We start from the raw sequence: 18,487 nt of genomic DNA, 5'->3' as shown, positions 1-18,487 counted from the left end.
CCTCCTCCTGCTCAAAGTCGTGTCTATACCAGCACAGAGACTTGCTCTCAACCCTCTTGAACCACATCATGGCCCTCAAGGACCTTCTCAAAGCACGTAAGTCTACAGGGCTACTATTTCTCAGGTCGGACGACTGGGACAAAGGGCAACATCGGCCCTCGGATATGACCTCCCGGGCGACACGAGACAACCCCAAACATCATTCAACGCTGACATATAATTGACGTATCACTCCCAGGCTTCACATCAGCGTTGCAGTCTATACCTGCAGGGACATGGAAGGTCCTCATCACGGACGACCATTCTCAAGCATTGCTGGATACCGTCTATAAGAACTTTGACATCTTACAACAGAATGTTACCTGTGAGTTGAATCCGGGCTTGTGCTCGCTGCAATCCAGCTAGTCTGGCAGTGAGATGCATGATACCGAGCGCAAATGAGCCTGATACGTATGCTGATTCCTCAAATAGCTGTCGAACCTCTGCACTCACCCCGCCCTCCCATGTCCGTCGATGCCATCTACCTCCTCACACCCACATCACAGAACGTCGATAGGATTTTGGCGGACTTCTCGTTTGGAAGACGGACGTACAAATCCGCTCATCTGTACTTCATCGATGGTGAGACTTCCAGCGACTACCACGACGTCTCAAGGCGGCTAGCTGACATCCTTGCGACATATGTAGGCATTGACGATCACCTAGCTCAAAAGCTTACGGATGGGTTACAAGGAGGAGTGTTGCAAGCTTTCGTCGAGCTGTACTGTAATTTCTGGGGTGCGTACTCAGAATCACACCCTATTTCTCCGATGTGAGATACTTACGAGACGTTGTACCCAGCGTTGGAGGACCGAGTGTTCACACTCAAGAGTCCATGGTCTTTCTTCACCATGTTTGGAAATCCCGGAGGAGCAGCTTCTGCAGACTTGGCGATGGAGGCTTTTGAGGACGATATCAAAGTAACAGGGCGATCTGTCAGTCGACAACGCGCTGACTCGGTGGCTTGATACACAGCTGACCCAATTCATCTAGATACTGAATCTGCTAGCGACTATCAACGAAAACCCATATATACGATACTACCAGCCCCACCACCATGCTCCGCTCGGACCTTTGGCTCATACAGTCCAAGCAGCTGCCCCTGTTCAGCAACAAAATCCCCAGAGCTTACGATGGAGATCAGCGATGGGGGCGTCCAGTCCTAGACCGTCTGAAGTAGTAGGAGAGCACTTGAGCAAAAGAATCGCGTTCCAGGTACAAAACGATCTGGATGAGTATTTGACCAATAATCCAGAGTTTCCGGTGAGTGCTCCACACATCGTCCGATACAAGTCTAATAGCCTTTCACGAAGCCGGCATCTGGTAGACCTAGAGGAGTCTTATTTGTTGTAGACAGGTCAATGGACCCCGCTGCTCCGCTTTTACACGAATTCTGGTACCAAGCTATGGTGAACGATTTACTGAAGATTGACGATGGTGTACATTACCGGTGAGCCCGAAAAGGTCCCACAGTCTGTTGTGTGCTGATTATCTGAATTAGCTATAAATACACGAACACGGTTGGCGGCAAAGAGGATAAAGTCGCTGAGCTCACCGAAGCCGATCCAGTCTGGGTATCTGTCAGACATCTGCATATGAAAGACGCCATCGACAGTTTGATGACGGATTTCAACAAATTTGCAACCGAGAACGCGGGCTTCCGAGGGTGAGTGCACAACTCGTAGAAAGAACTCCCGATCCTGATACTGACGCGAGTATGACTTTAAGGGGGGGTCAAGTCAACGTGAACGACTTGAAAGACATGCTGGCGAGTCTGCCACAATTTCAGGCGCAGAGAGAGCAGTTCTCGCTCCATCTGGATATGGCGCAGGAGTGCATGTCCCTCTTCGAGAAGAAGAAGCTGTCTTTGGTGGCAAATGTTGAACAAGTGAGTCCGGTTCATGTCCACGAAGTCTATACTCTAGTACACAAAAGGCTGATCATCGATATGACCGCAGTGCTGTGCAACTGGATATACATCAGAGGGGAAGACACCGAAGACTTTGGTGGAGGAGATGGTACCTCTTCTCGATGACCGAACGAATATCTCGTACGTTCGGGACCCTAATGTTGACAAGAAGCTCAAATGATTGTTTTGGATTGCAGATCGCTAGACAAAGTTCGAATAATGGCTCTGTACATTCTTTTCCGCGATGGTGTCGCAGACGAAGACAGAAGACGACTCTATCAACACGCTCGCTTGTCCATCACGGAGCAGGATATGGTCAACAACCTGGTGCATCTTGGTGTCAAAGTTATCAAGGTACGTATGCTGCAGCTCCAAGCCATCTTCGAGCCGAGATTTATTACGGTTTTCAGGATAATTCACGTTCATCCAAATCGCGAATTAAGCAAAAACCGTCAAATCAGGAAGGGGAGTACGAGCTTTCCAGGTATAAACCAGTGGTCCAAATCGTTCTTGAAGTAAATCTCCATCGTATAGTAGCAGTGTTGATATCAACTCATGCGCCACTCTTCAGGACCAACACAACAATCGTTTAGACCAGACTACTTTCCCTTACGTGAAAGATGCACCGGCAGAAGCGACAGCGACACTGCGAGGCGGCTCTTCGTCATTAGCACCACCAACGCCATCAGGATCTCTACGAAGCGCTAGACCAACATGGCACAAGGCACCGTCCGCCAGGATGAACAACACCGAGGGCAGACAAAGAATGATCATCTTCGTTGCGGGTGGTATGACCTATTCGGAGATGCGATGTGCATACACAGTCGGACAAGCGTTGGGTAAGGAGATCATCATAGGTGAGTCTTGTGCGGGTGACTAAAAGACGTCTATATAACTCAAGAGCTGATTTGGGACAGGGTCAACTCATGTCTTGACACCGGAGACATATTGCGCGAGCTTGCGATCAGTTGGCCGAGGTGGAGTGGCAGCCAATCCGCCCAATGCAATACAGCTACATCCCCAGGGGCCTGTCCGAGCTACTCGTCAGCCCGGTCAAGCGACCTCGTACCAAAAGTGAGTCCGATGTGATCAGTGGACGACTATTCCGATGTCTTTTGCTCCCTGCCGCAGCCGCGACATAAGCGACAGAAGACTAACATCCGTCCTCAGTATCCTCGACCTGAGACATTGGGTCCCACCCGTCGGCCCACCTCCTCCTGCACCACCGCCTGCAGGCGCAGTCCCGCCTAAACTGCAAAAACCTCAACTAGTTCAAAACAACTCTTTCGCATCCAGCATCACTGATCGCATGGGTGACATGTCATTAGGAGGGAATGGATCGAAAAAGGGCAAAGGAGACATTCCAGGTGGTGAGAAGAAGAAGAAGAAGTTGTTTGGTATGAAGTTGTGATATGCGAGGCGGAACAAGATCCACAGGGTTGATATCACAATACTTTGTATCATTCCACGCATGATCGGACATTGTATGTTGCTCATAAAGATGTACGACGATGTGGCAGCGACATGGAGCAGAAGCAATGGCTATGAGACGCCTCGTCCGTCACCAGCTTCGCTCCGCCGAGTTGTTCTTTTCAGGCACGTATTCTGAACGTGGTTCCCGAGCGATAAGTTGAAAGACCGAACGAAGGGACGTGATGGCACCTCGAGCATCATCATCACCACCCATCTTCTCGAGCAGATACCATTGACCTCTCCTGCTCTTCTCAGCTCCGACAAGAGACACACGATATCATTCCGTCCTCAGATATAGGTCATGTCCCTCCCTTCTCCTACGCCGACAGGGAAGAGAGCTCACTCGCCCACACCGACCGTGTCAGAGCTGGAGATGTGAGTGACGGTGTGAACTACCGCATTACTATATCTTGCGGATGGGCTGACGATGGTCCTGGTCTGCTTAGGGAGACAGCGGTTTTGAGGAGTGTGATAGATGTCAGACCGAGTAAGTCGAGCTGATTCGTGCACATCATTCCACCTCAATCTGTCCCCAGCTCCGTGGTGTCCGTGCCCTCTCTCAAGAGCTCAAATGTCTCCTACTCCCCACTGGCGGACAGACAGATACAATGGACGTCAAGCTGACGACATGCATGAATCTTAATCAGTTGGTAGACATAAACATGTCTTGATCATTCAGCTTCAGGCCGAAATGCACAGACGGACAGGGCATTGGGTTCCCATTGATGAGCTGTGGGATAGGCTGGAAGGGCTGTACAACCTCGAAGCCTTGGATGGGATGGTGAGTTTCAGCTGCCTCACAAGGCCACATGCCTGGCCATATGTTCATCCCCATCGTGCTACCGCCTGTCTATCAACTGTGCACGAATCACGATCTGACACCACCTACCGATCCGAACCCACAAATTAGTCCTCATCAAGCTCCATCTCGCTCCCTTCTACACCATCAGCCCTATCTCCCCTGATACCGCCATCACAACGTTCTTCCCTCTCCCCCTTATCCGACATCTCATCTCCTCGTCGGCCTACGAAAAATTCGAAAGACAATAACGGAAAGACACAATCCCAGAACGACTCCAATTCGAAATCGAAATCAACAAGCAACAAGTCTGCTTCGAAGTCTGCGAAAGTGATCAATTCCGATCATTTCAAGAGGACCTTTGATTTACCTTATTTCCGATCGAAAGAGAGTGTGAAGCTGGACGAGAGAGGGTCCGATGAACCTCCAGATGACGACGAGCACAGTGATAATGAAGAAGAACATGGGGGAGCGAGGGCACAGGATGATGGGGAGAACGAGGAAGAGGAAGATCATGGGAAGTGGCACGGGATGATATATCATCGTGCGAGTGGTCAGAAAGGATTGGATGAAGATTGGAATCCTGCCAAGGGATTCGAAGACGAACAAGAAGATGACGAACAAAATCAGGTAGAACAGCAGAAGGACGAGGAGGAAGAAGACCAGGCGGAGGAAGAAGAGCCTGACGAAGAGGCCGACGAAGAGGACCAAAATAAGAGCTCATCCGAAGAGGAAGAAGAGGACGAAGACGAAGTGACACCTCCGAAACGAGGACTAGCGAAAGGGACGACAGCCATTTCGAAAATCAAAACCAAGAGAGTATCGACCTCTTCACGGCGAGAGAGTGGCGGGAGTATCACAGTGGCTAAGAATAAGAAAGGGAGAACAGGTCGAAGAGATAGAGAGAAAGAGAGCAGTCTGAGCGGGGAGGAAGAGGACAGGACGCCGAGAGGGAAGCGGAAGAGAGAAGGAGGAAGGGAGGGGAGTGAGCTTGATTCGGTGAGTTGAGAATTTGAATGCCTGCTGAGGATGCGCGATCTGATTACCTTCCGCTGACGCTCTACCACAACATTGCAGCGGAGAAGGAAGAGGCGATGAGCTCGAACGCAGCCCATCACAGCGGCTCACATGGACCAAAACGGATTGGCTATCCAGTAGGCACTTGTGAACAAGACAGTCGCATATAGCCAGCTTACAGTAAAGGAGCGAGTTGTACAGTAGCTTGCAGATAGATAGAACCATGACGGGGAGGTATGCCATGTCACGACGTACAGTATGTGACGACGGCTTGGAATGATCGGCAGAGACAAGCAAATAAATGGCGTCTGGAATAAGTGTACAATTGTGATGATCCGGATTGTGGTCATGACGGTACCAGGCAATTCAAGAACGATCAGTCGAGAAGTTTCAATATACATTCGACCTTTATCATCATTCATCATTCGATATCCAATGATTGATGTGGCACACTCAGAGCCAAGAACTCGAGTGGCTGATCGACGGGACATATTCGTTGGTCTGCATAGCACCATGACAGTGCCCCTGGCATGCCACAAGAGTAGTGGGACTATCAAAACCCACAGAGGTACTGGAATTAGAATGGGACTAGAGCCCAAAGAGCAAGATGCCACGTTATGACCAATTGTGTGGCTTTTGATTTGGGAATTCAACTCAATCTATAGCTGAGGAGAGAAGAGAGATAGAAACTAGAAAGAATTCGGCTCATTTAACTCTCTGTCACAACGGCCATGTAATCGGCCATTAACACTGAACCACAAAAGGGAACAATCGGAATCTCCAGCCGCACTGGAATTCCGCTGGTTATGTTGGCTTGCTGCGAGACATTGGCTGGGTGGTCAAGGCTGACATGACACTCTCCTAGGATTTAAGCTATCTATCCACAAAAGGGAATCCAGCCGCACACAATTCCGCTGGTTATACAGGCTTGCTGCAAGTCATTGGCTGGTGCAATGGTCAATGTGGCCTCGGTCAATGAGCCCTATCACACAAAGGGACAGCACAATATGGGGAAACGATGATAACAAGGACAACGAGGATAACGAGGATAACAAGGATAACCAGGATAGCGACGATAACAAGGAACTTGATACGGATATCTAGAGGGGCTTGTGCAGCTCTAGATAGACTGAGGTACCACAGTGATGTTGTTGAACAATGAGCAAGGTACTAGGTATGACTTTCAATCGAGAAATCGCTAGAGAAAGACTAGAACAACGAGAACTAAGACTATGTATATATATATCTCCACTAAGCCATCCGCCAGGATGCGTAGAACATCGATCAACTTCCTCCTGTTTCTATTGTTCACCTGCAGCGCCCTTTAGCTCGGTCTTCGGCGAGTATATCGAGTTGTGCTCGAAGATATCGAAGAAGTCGAAGATATCAAGAGGGTTTACGTTATAATGGCTTATTCTTGGTCGTGGCGGAATGGCCGTCATGACATCCACCTAGTGTCCAATCAGGATAAAACATGCTATTTGACATCCAAAGTCAAATAGAGACCATGTACCTTCATCACTGTAATGTTTGCTCTGGAGACACTGCAACAGTAGCTGATGCTCTCCTTGTTCTCTTCACATGAACTCCTCGATTCAGGAGACTTGGTGGGGCAGTACTCCATATAATGTCCTTGACAGGAATAGACAAACCACAGCCAGCAACACAACAGTTTGTTTGGCTGTCCCAAGTGCGTTGTATGAAACTATGACCCCCAATTTCTGTTGTTGGATGTTTGTCATGACAATCAGCGGAACACCCTCAAGTTTTTGTTCTGTTACATAAAATAGACTCACTGTCTATACAGGGTACTGACATTGCATAGTACACAGTGTCACACTGCTCAGAGCGTCGATAGTATGCTTTACAAGATCTGTGGGAACAGAATGTGTGTTGGGACTTGTTGTTCGAAACAAACAAATTGCCATTCAGTGAGTGTCGTCCATCCTTAGAGTAGTAACAGCTCGGTATAGGTTCTGAATATTTGAGCTGACTTATTATTCTTCTGCTTGTGGATACTGCTTGTGACCGCTCAAGCAGTTTTGTTGCATTTTGGTTGAAAAAGCACCCAAGAATGTCAGTGTTGGGAAGAGCTCGGAACTTCAATGCCATCCTACTGACTCTGGCAGTAGTTGGAGTTTTGTGACTTGATTGTAGGGATGGCCCTGAGTCAGCATTGCTCATGTCAGAGAGCGCAGCAGGTAGAGATAGCTTTGAACTGGGAAAAGCCTGATGACGCTTGACATCTTGTGGCTGCTCAGGTAGACCAAGAGCTTTTGTGTCATAGGTCCATATGAGTGACTTTGAAGGGATGATCAGGGAACAATTTGAGTTGGTGCACTGGATATAATCGCTCCCCAGTCTTTGCTTGAGATGGTGCCCTGAGACATCTGATGTCTTCGATCAGCTTGGATACCAGAGATGAAGAGATATATCTTTGTGGATGTGTTCGACCTTGGACTCACATTTGGTGGTCAAGCATGGCAACCTAAGCGCAAAGTATACTGTATCATCCTGGCAAGTCATACGAAGTTTAGCTCCACAATGACATGAGCATGGAATGAAGGATCTTCTGGAGCTTGTCCAAGTTCCATTCAGCTGGTGCCCATGATCTGCAAACCGTGGACAGGTATATGACTGCATAGTAGGTTTGTATTGTGTTAACTTGATGAACATGTCCTCCTTCAACAGGCCACCAAGGGTTGGATCTGATGACCTGTACGAGAGATGGACATTTGCCCTTTCGATTGGTTCACGGACACGCACCAAGCTGTCCAGTTTCATACAAGGAAACTCTGTCTTGCTTTTCACATCACCCTGGTCTGAATTGTCACAGCTTTCCTGTTGTCCAGAGACAGGTTCCAGTGTTTGCTGACCTTTTCTATGGGGTGATGCTTGGTTGGTTGCCACATGTATTATGTCTTCGTCACTGCAATATTGTGTGAGACTAAGATCCTGATCTGTGGTCTGGTTTGACATTTCTTTGGGCTGTATGAAGGGTTTCTGAGGTGTGGGTGCCTTGGCAGGTGCCAACTTGCTTGATAAAGGTGCAATGTCATCCAAAAGTGTTGCATGGTGCTGATTGTTAGCAGAGGTTGTCACACTGTTTTCATTTGGCCAGAAGGAATCTCTCTGTGTAGAGTCAATCCTGTTGCTTTGATGCCAGGAAGTATGGTTGGATGTAAGAGCAGGAGATGTTGGGCTGTTTGCTGGCTCTGTAGACAAGATTGGTTCTTTGATGTTGGAATTGGAGGCCATAATGATTGTGTCTTGGTATGACTTCCTTTCATTCTGATGATCTGCCCAACCCATATCAACATCAGGATGTGTCATGCCTGGCCATCCATGATTGCTTTGAGGCTGAATAATGTCTGAATTCCAGTTAGCAGACATACCCCATGACCTGCTTGGGAGCGCAGACCTGAAGATTTGGTTAGCAGAATTACCAGTCAGACCAGTATTGACTGAGTTGACATTGGCTCCAAGATAGGACAGATTGGACACATCAAAGGGGTCTGGATGAGCTGGTGATGGGTGACTTGGCCTAGGTGCAAGATGTGAATGCTGTTGCTCAGGTGCAGGATGTGAATGCCGCTGCTCAGCCTCCAGCATGTCTAGATACTGTGCAGGGTCGTTGGACTGATTGAGCCCCCAGTGACTTGGTTCTTGTCTTGGATTTTTGCTAGCATTGACCCATGCCCAATCAAACCCAGTCATTGCCTGGTCTTGAAATGCCGCATGGTGGTTGTCTGAGTATTGCTGATACCAGGACATCTTTCATTCAATGTGGGTGTCTAGATCTGATTGATTCTTGATGATGAGGGAGTTCACAAACTCCAAAGCTCAGGCTATACAGGAATATCTCTGTCTGATCAATAGACAACAAGAATTTACATGACTTGTCCAGCAGTAATAGCAGATCTGGCAGGCCTTTGTTTAGACAGCAAGAAATCCTTCATGTCATCTCTAGCGGACATATTAGAAGGTCTGACAGGGTAACAGAAGGCATCACAACACTTCAGCACCCCAAATACTGCAAGGGCTTCTTGCGGGTAGCATTTGCAAGTGGAAGGCCTGTCACAAAGCCTCTAAGTAAGAACGTGGAGAGCTCTCTCTACCAGGAAGACCAAGGAAGATGATGTTTTTGTTGAGAATCTCACAGTCTAGATTTATGGCCGCAAAACTGTCAAACAAAGGTTGCTGTATCTCCATTATCCTTTTGACACTGGCATGGTGCATCAATACATAAGTCAAAGCATGCACCCATATCTGATTTTGGGACAAAAATGCATTGCATGGAGTTCAACTCCTAGCACACACCCTTCCATTTCAGTACTCAATGCTAATACGGGAGCTGTCACGATGGTCAATGTGGCCTCAGCCAATGAGCCCTATCACACAACGGTGTAGTGCATAGGAGCTGAGGGAGTTAGTTTGAGGAAGAACCTGGTTTTTGTCACGATGGTCAATGTGGCCTCAGTCAATGAGCCCTATCACACAACGAGACAGTATACTATGAGGAAACGACGATAACGAGGATAACGAGGATAACGAGGATAGCGAGGATGGCGAGGGACTTGACGCGGATATCTAGAAGGGCTCGTAGCAGTTCTAGATAGACTGAGGTACCACAGTGATATCGTTGAACGATGAGCAAGGTACTAGGTATGACTTTCAATCGAGAAATCGCTAGAGAAAGACTAGAACAACGAGAACTAAGACCATGTACATATATATCTCCACTGACCCATCCGCCAGGATGCGTAGAACATCGATCAACTTCCTCCTGTTTCTATCGTTCACCTGCAGCCCCCTTTAGCTCGGTCTTCGGCGAGTATATCGAGTTGTGCTCGAAGATATCGAAGAAGTCGAAGATATCAAGAGGGTTTACGTAATAATGGCTTATTCGTGGTCGTGGCGGAATGGCCGTCATGACAGTTTTGTTACAGTTGGACAAGGCGTAGGCAAATACCATTGTGGGAGAGTCAGGCAAGGTGCAGACGATTACCATCGTGGGAGAGCCGGACGAGGCTTGGACGAATACGATCATGAGAAGGTAGAGTGAAGCTCTACCGCACAGGATGCTTCGACCGAGACTTAGCTGATCAAAGGATAGATAGTTAGGGAGTTTCTTCTTCTCTTTAGTACTCTTAGTTGTAATTCGTCTAGCCTTAAGCTACCTGTAGTTTAGTATAAGAATTGATCCCCCTACCAAGTCAACCGAAGTACACAGTTACCTCTTATGAATTTCTCCACGAAAGTTCCGTCTAGTATTGGGTCTAATGAGAACCCGGCGACTCCCCTCCTCCGCTAAATCTCGGTAGTAGCACACGGGATCACCTTGGTGGAAGTGATATTATACCTACGCGGAAGAGTACTACAATGGGACAGCACAATATGGGGATAACAATGATAACAAATTGGAAGGATAACGAGGATGACAAGGATAGTGAGAATAGCAAGTGTCACGATCGCATACCAGTAAGGCCAACTTCCGACAAAGTTCCCAGGAGTTTGACAAACAATTGAACGAAACGGCATTCATCGGAGAAAGAACCGAAACGTCGACAAGCTTATCAATCCTATTCACCACATACGGTAAATATACAAATTGTTCAGCCACTCGAGGTTTCTTTCTACATCCGGCGAAAAGATTGCTACACATGCAAGGTTTGGCGAACTTGTGCGAAGAAAAGGATATATACATGAACGTAGCAAAAGGAGAAAGGAGTCCCCCGTCGATTCTAGATTTTTGTCCTACTGTAGTACCTTTGAATATTATCATCTTGAACAAACTTGATACATCGACCAACATTCACTTGGCTGTTCTCGACAGAGAACCCTCAAGTTAGAAACACGATTTAGCCCAAGTCTCACCAACATTGCGTATCTTGTCCCAAATCGGGAACACATCAACGATAGTAGGCTTTTCATTGTTTGCCTTGTAAGCTGAACGACGGATATCCCCGTTGGTCGGTGTAGCCCCTTGACAGCAAGGGTCTTGACACGGATATCTAGAAGGGCTTATAGCAGTTCTAGATTGACTGAGGTACCACAGTGATATCGTTGAACGATGAGCAAGGTACTAGGTATGACTTTCAATCAAGAAATTGCTGGAGAAAGACTAGATGAACGAGAAGTGGGACAATGGATATATATATATATATATATCTCTACTAACACATCCACCAGGATGCCTAGAACATCAATCAACTTCCTCCTGTTTCTATCGTTCACCTGTAGCGCCCTTTAGCTTGGTCTTCGACGAGAATATTGAGTTGCGCTCAAAAATATCGAAGATGTTGAGGATATTAAGAGGGGTTACGTAATGATGGCTTATTCGTGGTCGTGGCGGAAGGGCCGTCATGACAGGAGCTTCACCTTCCATCCGCATCCATTTGAGGCAAAGGGCATTGAGCCATGGTGACTATACTTATGGTTGTCATTGTTGCCTATCTGGTGCCGAAAATGCATGAAAACACCGACTCGATAGCTACGCACCAGCACCGATCACTCCTAAGTTTGATTAGATTATAGTGCGTCTCAGTATCGGGCCACTGCGCAGCAGGAGAATGTCTTCCCGCATCATCTTCCACCTCGGCTCGGACCCATTCCTCTATAACCCTGCGACTGTCCCGGCCCTCTACTTTTCCTCGCCTGATCTTCCTTCATCAACCTCTCCGCTTCACTCATAAACTTCTTCCCTGCCTCTGATCCGCTACCTCCCGCTGTTGATCCTTCCCGATCCGTCTTGACGGCTTTGGCGGCCTTGAAGACGTTCACGGGTGCAGGCCGTTTCAGCGGGTTCACAGTGGCGACTGGTTTAGCTGTTGAAGATGATGTTGAGAATGATCCGAATGAGAAAGACGCTTTCGCCGCTTGTTGACCGGTCGCAGAGCTGGAGGGACCCGCTGCGCCGTCAATCTTGACTTGATCTTCCTCCTGCCCATCAGTGGATAGGTCGGGCTTCTTGTCTTCTTCGGCGGTAGAAGGCCCGCCGAAGAGGTTCAATGTGATCTTCTCGCCCTCTTTCTTTTGTAAACCAACATTCTGAACGTCCTGATCTCCCATTTGCGCTTTTGCTCGAGCGATCTGGTCTTCCAGTACACGTCGTTCACGCTCTTCGCCATCCATCTCTGCTCGGTCTCGTTTTTGTAAAGCGGCCTGAGAAGCACAGGAATGAGTCAGTCATGCGTACTGTGATCATGATGTGGCAAGACACGAATGGAGGGAAACCGAGGTATGGATCGATCGGCGCAAAGAGATTGGAAAGAAGCAGAATATAGCGTTGCCATCACGCCGGTGACCCAAAAAAGACACTTCCGAACCTACCTGCTTCGACAAAGTCTCCGGTCTATTGTCTATCCACTGTATCCAGATCCCCTTCTCATCCTCATCCACCCTGACGATCCCCGCCTTTCCCAACGTTTGCACGAACCCACTCAACGTGACCCATCTCGTCGAATTCATGTGCACGTGATGCTTATCCTGGATGTACTCATTGTACACCGCGTTCGCCCGTACCCTGTTGGTCTGGTGTCGCGTCCGAAGGAGGAGGACGAAATCGTATTGGAATTGACGAGAGAACTCTGATATGGCGTTTCCTGCTTTGGGTCCGACGAGCATGATCTTTCGCATGTGAGGTTCGGATCGACAATGGGCCTATCCCATTACGGCGAAGACATTGAAGTTAGCTACCAGATTGGATGGTGACGTTCATAAACAGTAGCGAAGGTGGACAGAAGGAAAGGGCAGCAAAGCTGGGGGGAACGAGAGGCGAGAGGTGGGGGGGGAGGGGGAGGAGGCTAGTTGGAGAAGCAACTGGTGATTTTCTAGGATGAAAGGGACAGGAAGAAGAGCCCCGCTCACCTGGAAACCGTTCTCATCTCGACACTGCTTCTCACATATCTGACAGTACCATCGCAATCGACCCAGACCTACATCATGATTCGTCAGCTTGCTCAGACACCCAGATGAGGGTCGATCTTCCGCCGACTCACCCTTCGCTTTGATGGCGTTGCCTATAGCCTTCGCACTTCCAGCTTCTGCATTTCCCATTCTGTGGTCTTACAGGTCGCAGTCTCGATGTGGGTTTTCAAAATCCGATGCGGTAAGTGATGGTGTTGGAGCGCTTGTCCGTGGATTGAGAGTGTGCACCGGTATGATGTATGGATTGTAGGCTAGAGAAGAGAAATAAAACCAAGTAGGTGGCAAATGAAGATGTCAATGACGAACGGAATCAAATTACCTCTGCAGTGTAATGAATCTCTCGGTTGCTCGTCGCGTTGTCTTGGTCCTTCGTTTCGATATACACTCACCACTCAGGCTAGCTCAATTCTTAACACACGACCTGGACAACAGAGATCGGCAAAGAATAAGAGATGTCTAACCTGTCAGACGATACATTACGCAAGGTGAGCTGGTCGGATCCCCTCGTAGCTGAGGTTGCGCCGAGCTGACAACCGATGACTATAGATCTTGGTCCAGATCCAAAATCAAGTGAGCACAATCAGCTCCATAACGCAGCTCGGACGGACTGGATCTGACGATTTCATTCTTGTCCTCTTTTCTGCTACCTTCTCGCTCAGGCTATCACCTCACAGAAACAGCTGTCGCTCGTTCGAGCTCAGATCGCTTCCAAAGAGAAGGAGAGGAAGATCCTTACTCTCACTGTTCGAGAGCTGGCGACGGTACCGAACGATAAGGAAAACAAGATGTATAGGGGTGTAGGAAAGATGTGAGTGTCTCGTCAGGCTTCATTCATGGGTGAATTAAAGGCTCGGCGAGGGAAAGAAGTCGCCCTCTTCCAAAGGGAACAGAAACAAGTGCGGGGAGCAAGTGGGGAGCGACCGGTCGATGAGACAGACAGAACATCGCCTTGTATGGATATCTCCCGGTGATTTATAGACTGGGGTACAATACACGCAAAGTCGGAGACGAACGTGACAGACCTTTGCTGACCTGTACCCCGACTGCAGGTTCATCGAACAACCTCGAGTAGAGATCAACAAAGAGCATTCAACACTGGAGAAATCACTAGCGGACGAAAACTCGAATCTGACCAAGAAGGTGAACTCTCGCTGCTTTTGCTTAATGTGCAAGAAGTGGCGTGCTCAAATGCTGATCGTCCTTGGATGTGATTAGGCCAAATATCTGGAGAAACAGTTCGAGGAGGCGAATGGACAATTGAAAGACATCGTACGTCGCTCTACTCGCCTGCCCCCTCCTGGTTCGAGCTGCTTAAGAAAGCTTTCTCATTCCGCTATCCTGTTGTTCAAGATCCTACACTGGGGTTGTATTTCGGGCATGCTACATACGCTGACATCTCATCATTCTCGCACAGTTCCACAGCCAACAAAGGCAAGCAGAGGCCGCATAATTCCTTCAGCTTGTCAGATTAGACCATATACCTGCCATTGCGTATGTATCGCCGTATACCCCTGCCTCGACGCAGCGATAGCCGATGCGCTCGCCCCTTGTCAAACCAATCGGCAATGCAAATTCATGCGTTTTGTTTTGCTCTTTCTACAAACGTGCATATGTTCCACATCGTCTTTCCACTCCCCAGATGTTGCAGAAATCATCACTGTGACCAGCATGGTAGTCAGAAAATGTCCGCCATCCTCAAGTTTACAATAAGACGATCGACGAACCTCATTATTCATCCCCACAATACCCATCAGAAGAGTATTTTATCCGATTCGCATGACTGAGAATGGATAAATGATCAGCAATCTTTCCACAGCCGAATCGAGATTCTATTTTTCCTTCGACACGTCGACTCACTAGCGTTGATGAGATCACCGTTCTCAGCCTTGAGAGCCTCTCTAGCCTTGTCCTCGGTACATCCAGTCTGAGCGACGACGAGGTTGACGTCCTCTTCGGAGATCTTGACGTCGGAGCCGTCAGTGGTGGAGGCAGCGGGCTTGTCGGTCCCGTCGGTGGAATCTTCAAGGGCGGGAGCGCTATGTGTTGGGCAGATGTTCAAGGTGGGATGATGGAGCGCGGAGGCAGGTATCGTAATCATATGGGACAGATGAAGGTTGATCATAAAAGGAGGAAAAAAGCGATGTGTCGTCAGCGTTCTATCCTCTGATTCTGACTGACAGTCTCGCAGACTGGTTGCCGCCCCTTGGATCTGGCTATTGCACTGCACTCACTCGTCACCACCCATCAGATCCTCCAAAGACTTTGGAACACCCTCCTTGAACCCTCCCTGCGCATGAGCCGCCTGAGCCGCCTGCGAGCTGGCCGCGAGCTGAGCCTGAGCCTGAAGTTGGGCAGCCGAGTTGGGATCCTCGAGCTTTGCCTCGCCAAAGACGATGTAGCAATCTGATCCGGGAGCCTTGTACACTTCGGGGTTGGCGACGACGAGGAGGACGTTCTTGGGTCGTCGGAGCGTGACCCGTTGGATGCCCTGGACACGCTTGAGACCGAGACCTTCGAGAGCCTTTCGGGCCTTTCGTTCGGGTCGAGATTGGATGTCGACGGTTGCACCGGCGGGGATCTCGTCGTCGTTGATGGTGAGGTTCTCGATGGACATGGTGGAGCGTATATGTGTGAGGTTGGTCGTTTGTTTGAGGACAGATATCTGATGATGGTGATGAACCGTGAGTAGGTAGTGAGCAGGATAGGTGGTGAGTGACAGATTGTCGAAAGGGCGGGGCTCTTGAGTATTCGTGTGGCAGTTTGGGATGATGTGGCAATTAAATCACTCTGACGTATCACGGATTCAGATCTCGGTACCCGCTTCTCACCATATAACATACAGAACTGGTAAATAATCAAATCGTGCGTCATGATGCTTACAGTTCCACCAAAACTCAAAAAAAAACCCCCCCGACACGAGAGAGCCAAGCCGAAAGCTGACCGAGCAATCCATTCGGTGTGGAGATAAAGTGAAGCGTGTGAGTCACTCGGGGGTCCTCATCTTCCAATCCATCCATGCGATCAACGCTTTCCTTTCCCTTTCAAATACCATCTCTCAATCATATCCTTCTAATCGACCGTATAATACACAGAGGCCTTTGTCCGCTGCTTCAAGATCCAGAACAGAAGCACCTCTTGTCTCCACCCATTCCGTGATAACCCACTCTTATCTCACCAGACACATTCATACGCGCTCACACCAGACACAATGTCATCATTCTTCTCTCGCTCCACCAAGTCGGCATCCTCGTCCACCTCGTCTCTCAACAAGCTCAAAGGTACAGATGAAGCTGCTACCAACGGTGTTGCCAAGAACCATGATATCTTCACAACTCCACCAGCCGAGGCTTCCGTCAAGAAGAAGTGGAACTATGACGAACATCAGCTCAAGCAGGTATGTCCAGTCAGCGAATCATCCGTATATGGCATCGTGCAACCTTCGACAACGCATGTAAAGTGAGAAACAATGGCTGACAACGTGATTTGTACCTACACTCGTTCTTTGCAGATTGAGGAGCTCAAAGCAGTATGTTATAGTCTTCCAGCGTCATAAGCTCCACACGCCGATAGGTACTGATATATGCTCTTTTGGCACAGTACACCAAAACCTTGATGTTGCCAGAGTCCGACCCCTACTATCCATGGGAAAAGCGATTCCTGGCTGATCCGGGAACACACCCTCGATACATGCGAGCGGCGAAGTGGAAGATGGAAGACGCGAAGAAGAGGATCAAGGGAACTTTGGAGTGGAGGAGGGAGTACAAGCCCGAGTTGATCGAGCCTGGAGATGTGTCGATCGAGGCCGAGAGCGGTAAGATGTGAGTACTGAAAGACACGCCTTTTGCCAGTGCCCGAGTATCAGATCGTGGTATAAGAGACAGCGACTGATGGTTGTCCCTCGTAGCATTCTCAATGGATTTGATCTCGATGGCAGGCCGGTATTGTACATGCGGCCTGGTAGAGAGAATACCGAAGTCAGCCCGAGGCAAATCAGACATCTCATCTACCATCTGTGAGCTGAACATCACTCGGAACGCCCTCGAAGTTCACAGCTCATACGAAGGTACTCGCAGTGAGCGCGCTCTTGACTTCATGCCTCCTGGACAGGAACAAGTCGCAATCATCGTTGACGTGAGTACAAAAGTCTCCATTGCAAGCAGCTGTTGACATGTTGCGTAGTACAAATCGGCTACGTCGCAATCTAACCCTTCCATCTCGACTGCTCGAAAGGTGCTCAACATCTTGCAGAACCACTATGTCGAACGACTTGGCCGTGGTCTAGTCGTCAACATGCCGTAAGTGCCAAATTAGCTTGGCGCAAGCATCTCAGTCAAGCTTACTGAATCTGTGCTTCGTCATAGATGGTGGATCAACGCGTTCTTCACTGGTATCACTCCTTTCCTCGACCCTATCACCCGAGATAAGGTATGTATTTCATGCTGCTTGTAGACCGAGCAAACAGGCTAAAACTTGGCTCGTTTTTAGATCCGTTTCAACCCCAAATTAACCGAGCTTTGTCCCGCTTCACAGTTGGATGCTGAGTTCGGAGGAACCAATAACTTTGAATTCGATCACAAGACGTACTGGAAGACGCTTACGGAGTAAGTACTGTCTCTTGACAGCATGCATGAGGTAGACAGCGTCACTAACCCTTTCGCTTGCTTGTAGATTCTGTCACATTGCTTCTGATGGTTCTCGTGTCAACGACAAGGGCGAGAAATGGTATCCTCCCGCCGGTAACGGTATCAAGGCTGCTCTGGAAGGTCTTGTCCCTGCTCCTGGTGCTGTTGCTACCGGTCATGTTATCAAGAGTGGCGAAAACTCCCCTACGACCGACGAGGAGAAACCATCGAGCGCTGCGGAAGGTGCTGCAGCTGCCGTTACTGCGGGAGCGGCATCAGCGGCCACTACCGAGAAGACAGAGCAAGAACATCACCTACAAAGCACCGCTGCTACGGATGAGAAGACCGGGAGCACCGGGGTGGAGGAGGGTATGAAGAGGATGAGTCTCAACAGGGCATTGACGACAGCTCCAGGCGCGCCGGAGGGTGATGTTGTATTCGATCATCCCCCGTCAGCCGGAGAGAAGGCCGAGGTCAGACAGAGCTTGGACCAGTGACCAGTGAATCAGCCGCTATAGAGTGAGATGACGGAGTGCAGCGCAGCGAGGGGACGGCTCAAACTCAGATACAAGTTCAGTAACATAGAGAAGGTTTGAGAATCCAGTACTGAGAGAAAGTATCGATCGGGTAAAAGGACTGGAGCAATACGAATGCAACGCACTGATCGGAACAGCTGTTATTCTTGTTGCGTGATATTAT

General features: G+C 48.9%; 6 protein-coding genes across 6 annotated transcripts; 4 read left to right on the top strand and 2 right to left on the bottom strand.

Annotated features, from left to right (window-relative positions):
• Positions 1-68: 68 nt before the first annotated feature.
• Positions 69-3,359, top strand: IAR55_005144 (uncharacterized protein; the record flags this gene model as incomplete). The annotated part of the gene is made up of 15 exons (XM_066948237.1): positions 69-96; positions 239-364; positions 472-621; positions 688-777; positions 841-974; positions 1,033-1,302; positions 1,353-1,489; positions 1,541-1,705; positions 1,768-1,927; positions 1,998-2,089; positions 2,146-2,302; positions 2,359-2,463; positions 2,520-2,805; positions 2,866-3,022; positions 3,119-3,359. 15 exons carry the CDS (start codon positions 69-71, stop codon positions 3,357-3,359), a joined length of 2,298 nt encoding a protein of 765 aa, XP_066801696.1.
• A 363-nt stretch (positions 3,360-3,722) lies between these two features.
• On the top strand, positions 3,723-5,318 carry IAR55_005143 (uncharacterized protein; the record flags this gene model as incomplete). The annotated part of the gene is made up of 5 exons (XM_066948236.1): positions 3,723-3,796; positions 3,868-3,908; positions 4,069-4,202; positions 4,332-5,219; positions 5,298-5,318. The coding sequence occupies 5 exons, from the start codon at positions 3,723-3,725 to the stop codon at positions 5,316-5,318; spliced, it is 1,158 nt and encodes a 385-aa protein (XP_066801695.1).
• A 6,504-nt stretch (positions 5,319-11,822) lies between these two features.
• Positions 11,823-13,295, bottom strand: IAR55_005142 (uncharacterized protein; the record flags this gene model as incomplete). The annotated part of the gene is made up of 4 exons (XM_066948235.1): positions 11,823-12,401; positions 12,570-12,899; positions 13,107-13,174; positions 13,238-13,295. 4 exons carry the CDS (start codon positions 13,293-13,295, stop codon positions 11,823-11,825), a joined length of 1,035 nt encoding a protein of 344 aa, XP_066801694.1.
• A 323-nt stretch (positions 13,296-13,618) lies between these two features.
• IAR55_005141 (uncharacterized protein) lies at positions 13,619-14,616 on the top strand (the record flags this gene model as incomplete). Its single annotated transcript, XM_066948234.1, has 6 exons — positions 13,619-13,651; positions 13,713-13,736; positions 13,826-13,974; positions 14,216-14,306; positions 14,382-14,435; positions 14,581-14,616. The coding sequence occupies 6 exons, from the start codon at positions 13,619-13,621 to the stop codon at positions 14,614-14,616; spliced, it is 387 nt and encodes a 128-aa protein (XP_066801693.1).
• Positions 14,617-14,929: 313 nt separating this feature from the next.
• Positions 14,930-15,780, bottom strand: IAR55_005140 (nascent polypeptide-associated complex subunit alpha; the record flags this gene model as incomplete). Its single annotated transcript, XM_066948233.1, has 3 exons — positions 14,930-14,946; positions 15,024-15,202; positions 15,398-15,780. The coding sequence occupies 3 exons, from the start codon at positions 15,778-15,780 to the stop codon at positions 14,930-14,932; spliced, it is 579 nt and encodes a 192-aa protein (XP_066801692.1).
• A 594-nt stretch (positions 15,781-16,374) lies between these two features.
• IAR55_005139 (uncharacterized protein) lies at positions 16,375-18,285 on the top strand (the record flags this gene model as incomplete). The annotated part of the gene is made up of 8 exons (XM_066948232.1): positions 16,375-16,560; positions 16,764-16,984; positions 17,071-17,178; positions 17,240-17,297; positions 17,346-17,461; positions 17,528-17,591; positions 17,652-17,767; positions 17,835-18,285. 8 exons carry the CDS (start codon positions 16,375-16,377, stop codon positions 18,283-18,285), a joined length of 1,320 nt encoding a protein of 439 aa, XP_066801691.1.
• Positions 18,286-18,487: the final 202 nt, after the last annotated feature.

The sequence above is a fragment of the Kwoniella newhampshirensis genome, chromosome 9, assembly GCF_039105145.1.
Source record: "Kwoniella newhampshirensis strain CBS 13917 chromosome 9, whole genome shotgun sequence".
In the NCBI taxonomy this organism is placed as follows: domain Eukaryota; kingdom Fungi; phylum Basidiomycota; class Tremellomycetes; order Tremellales; family Cryptococcaceae; genus Kwoniella; species Kwoniella newhampshirensis.
The sequence above is the reverse complement of the archived record's forward strand: the minus strand, read 5'-3'. Positions and strand labels throughout refer to the sequence as shown.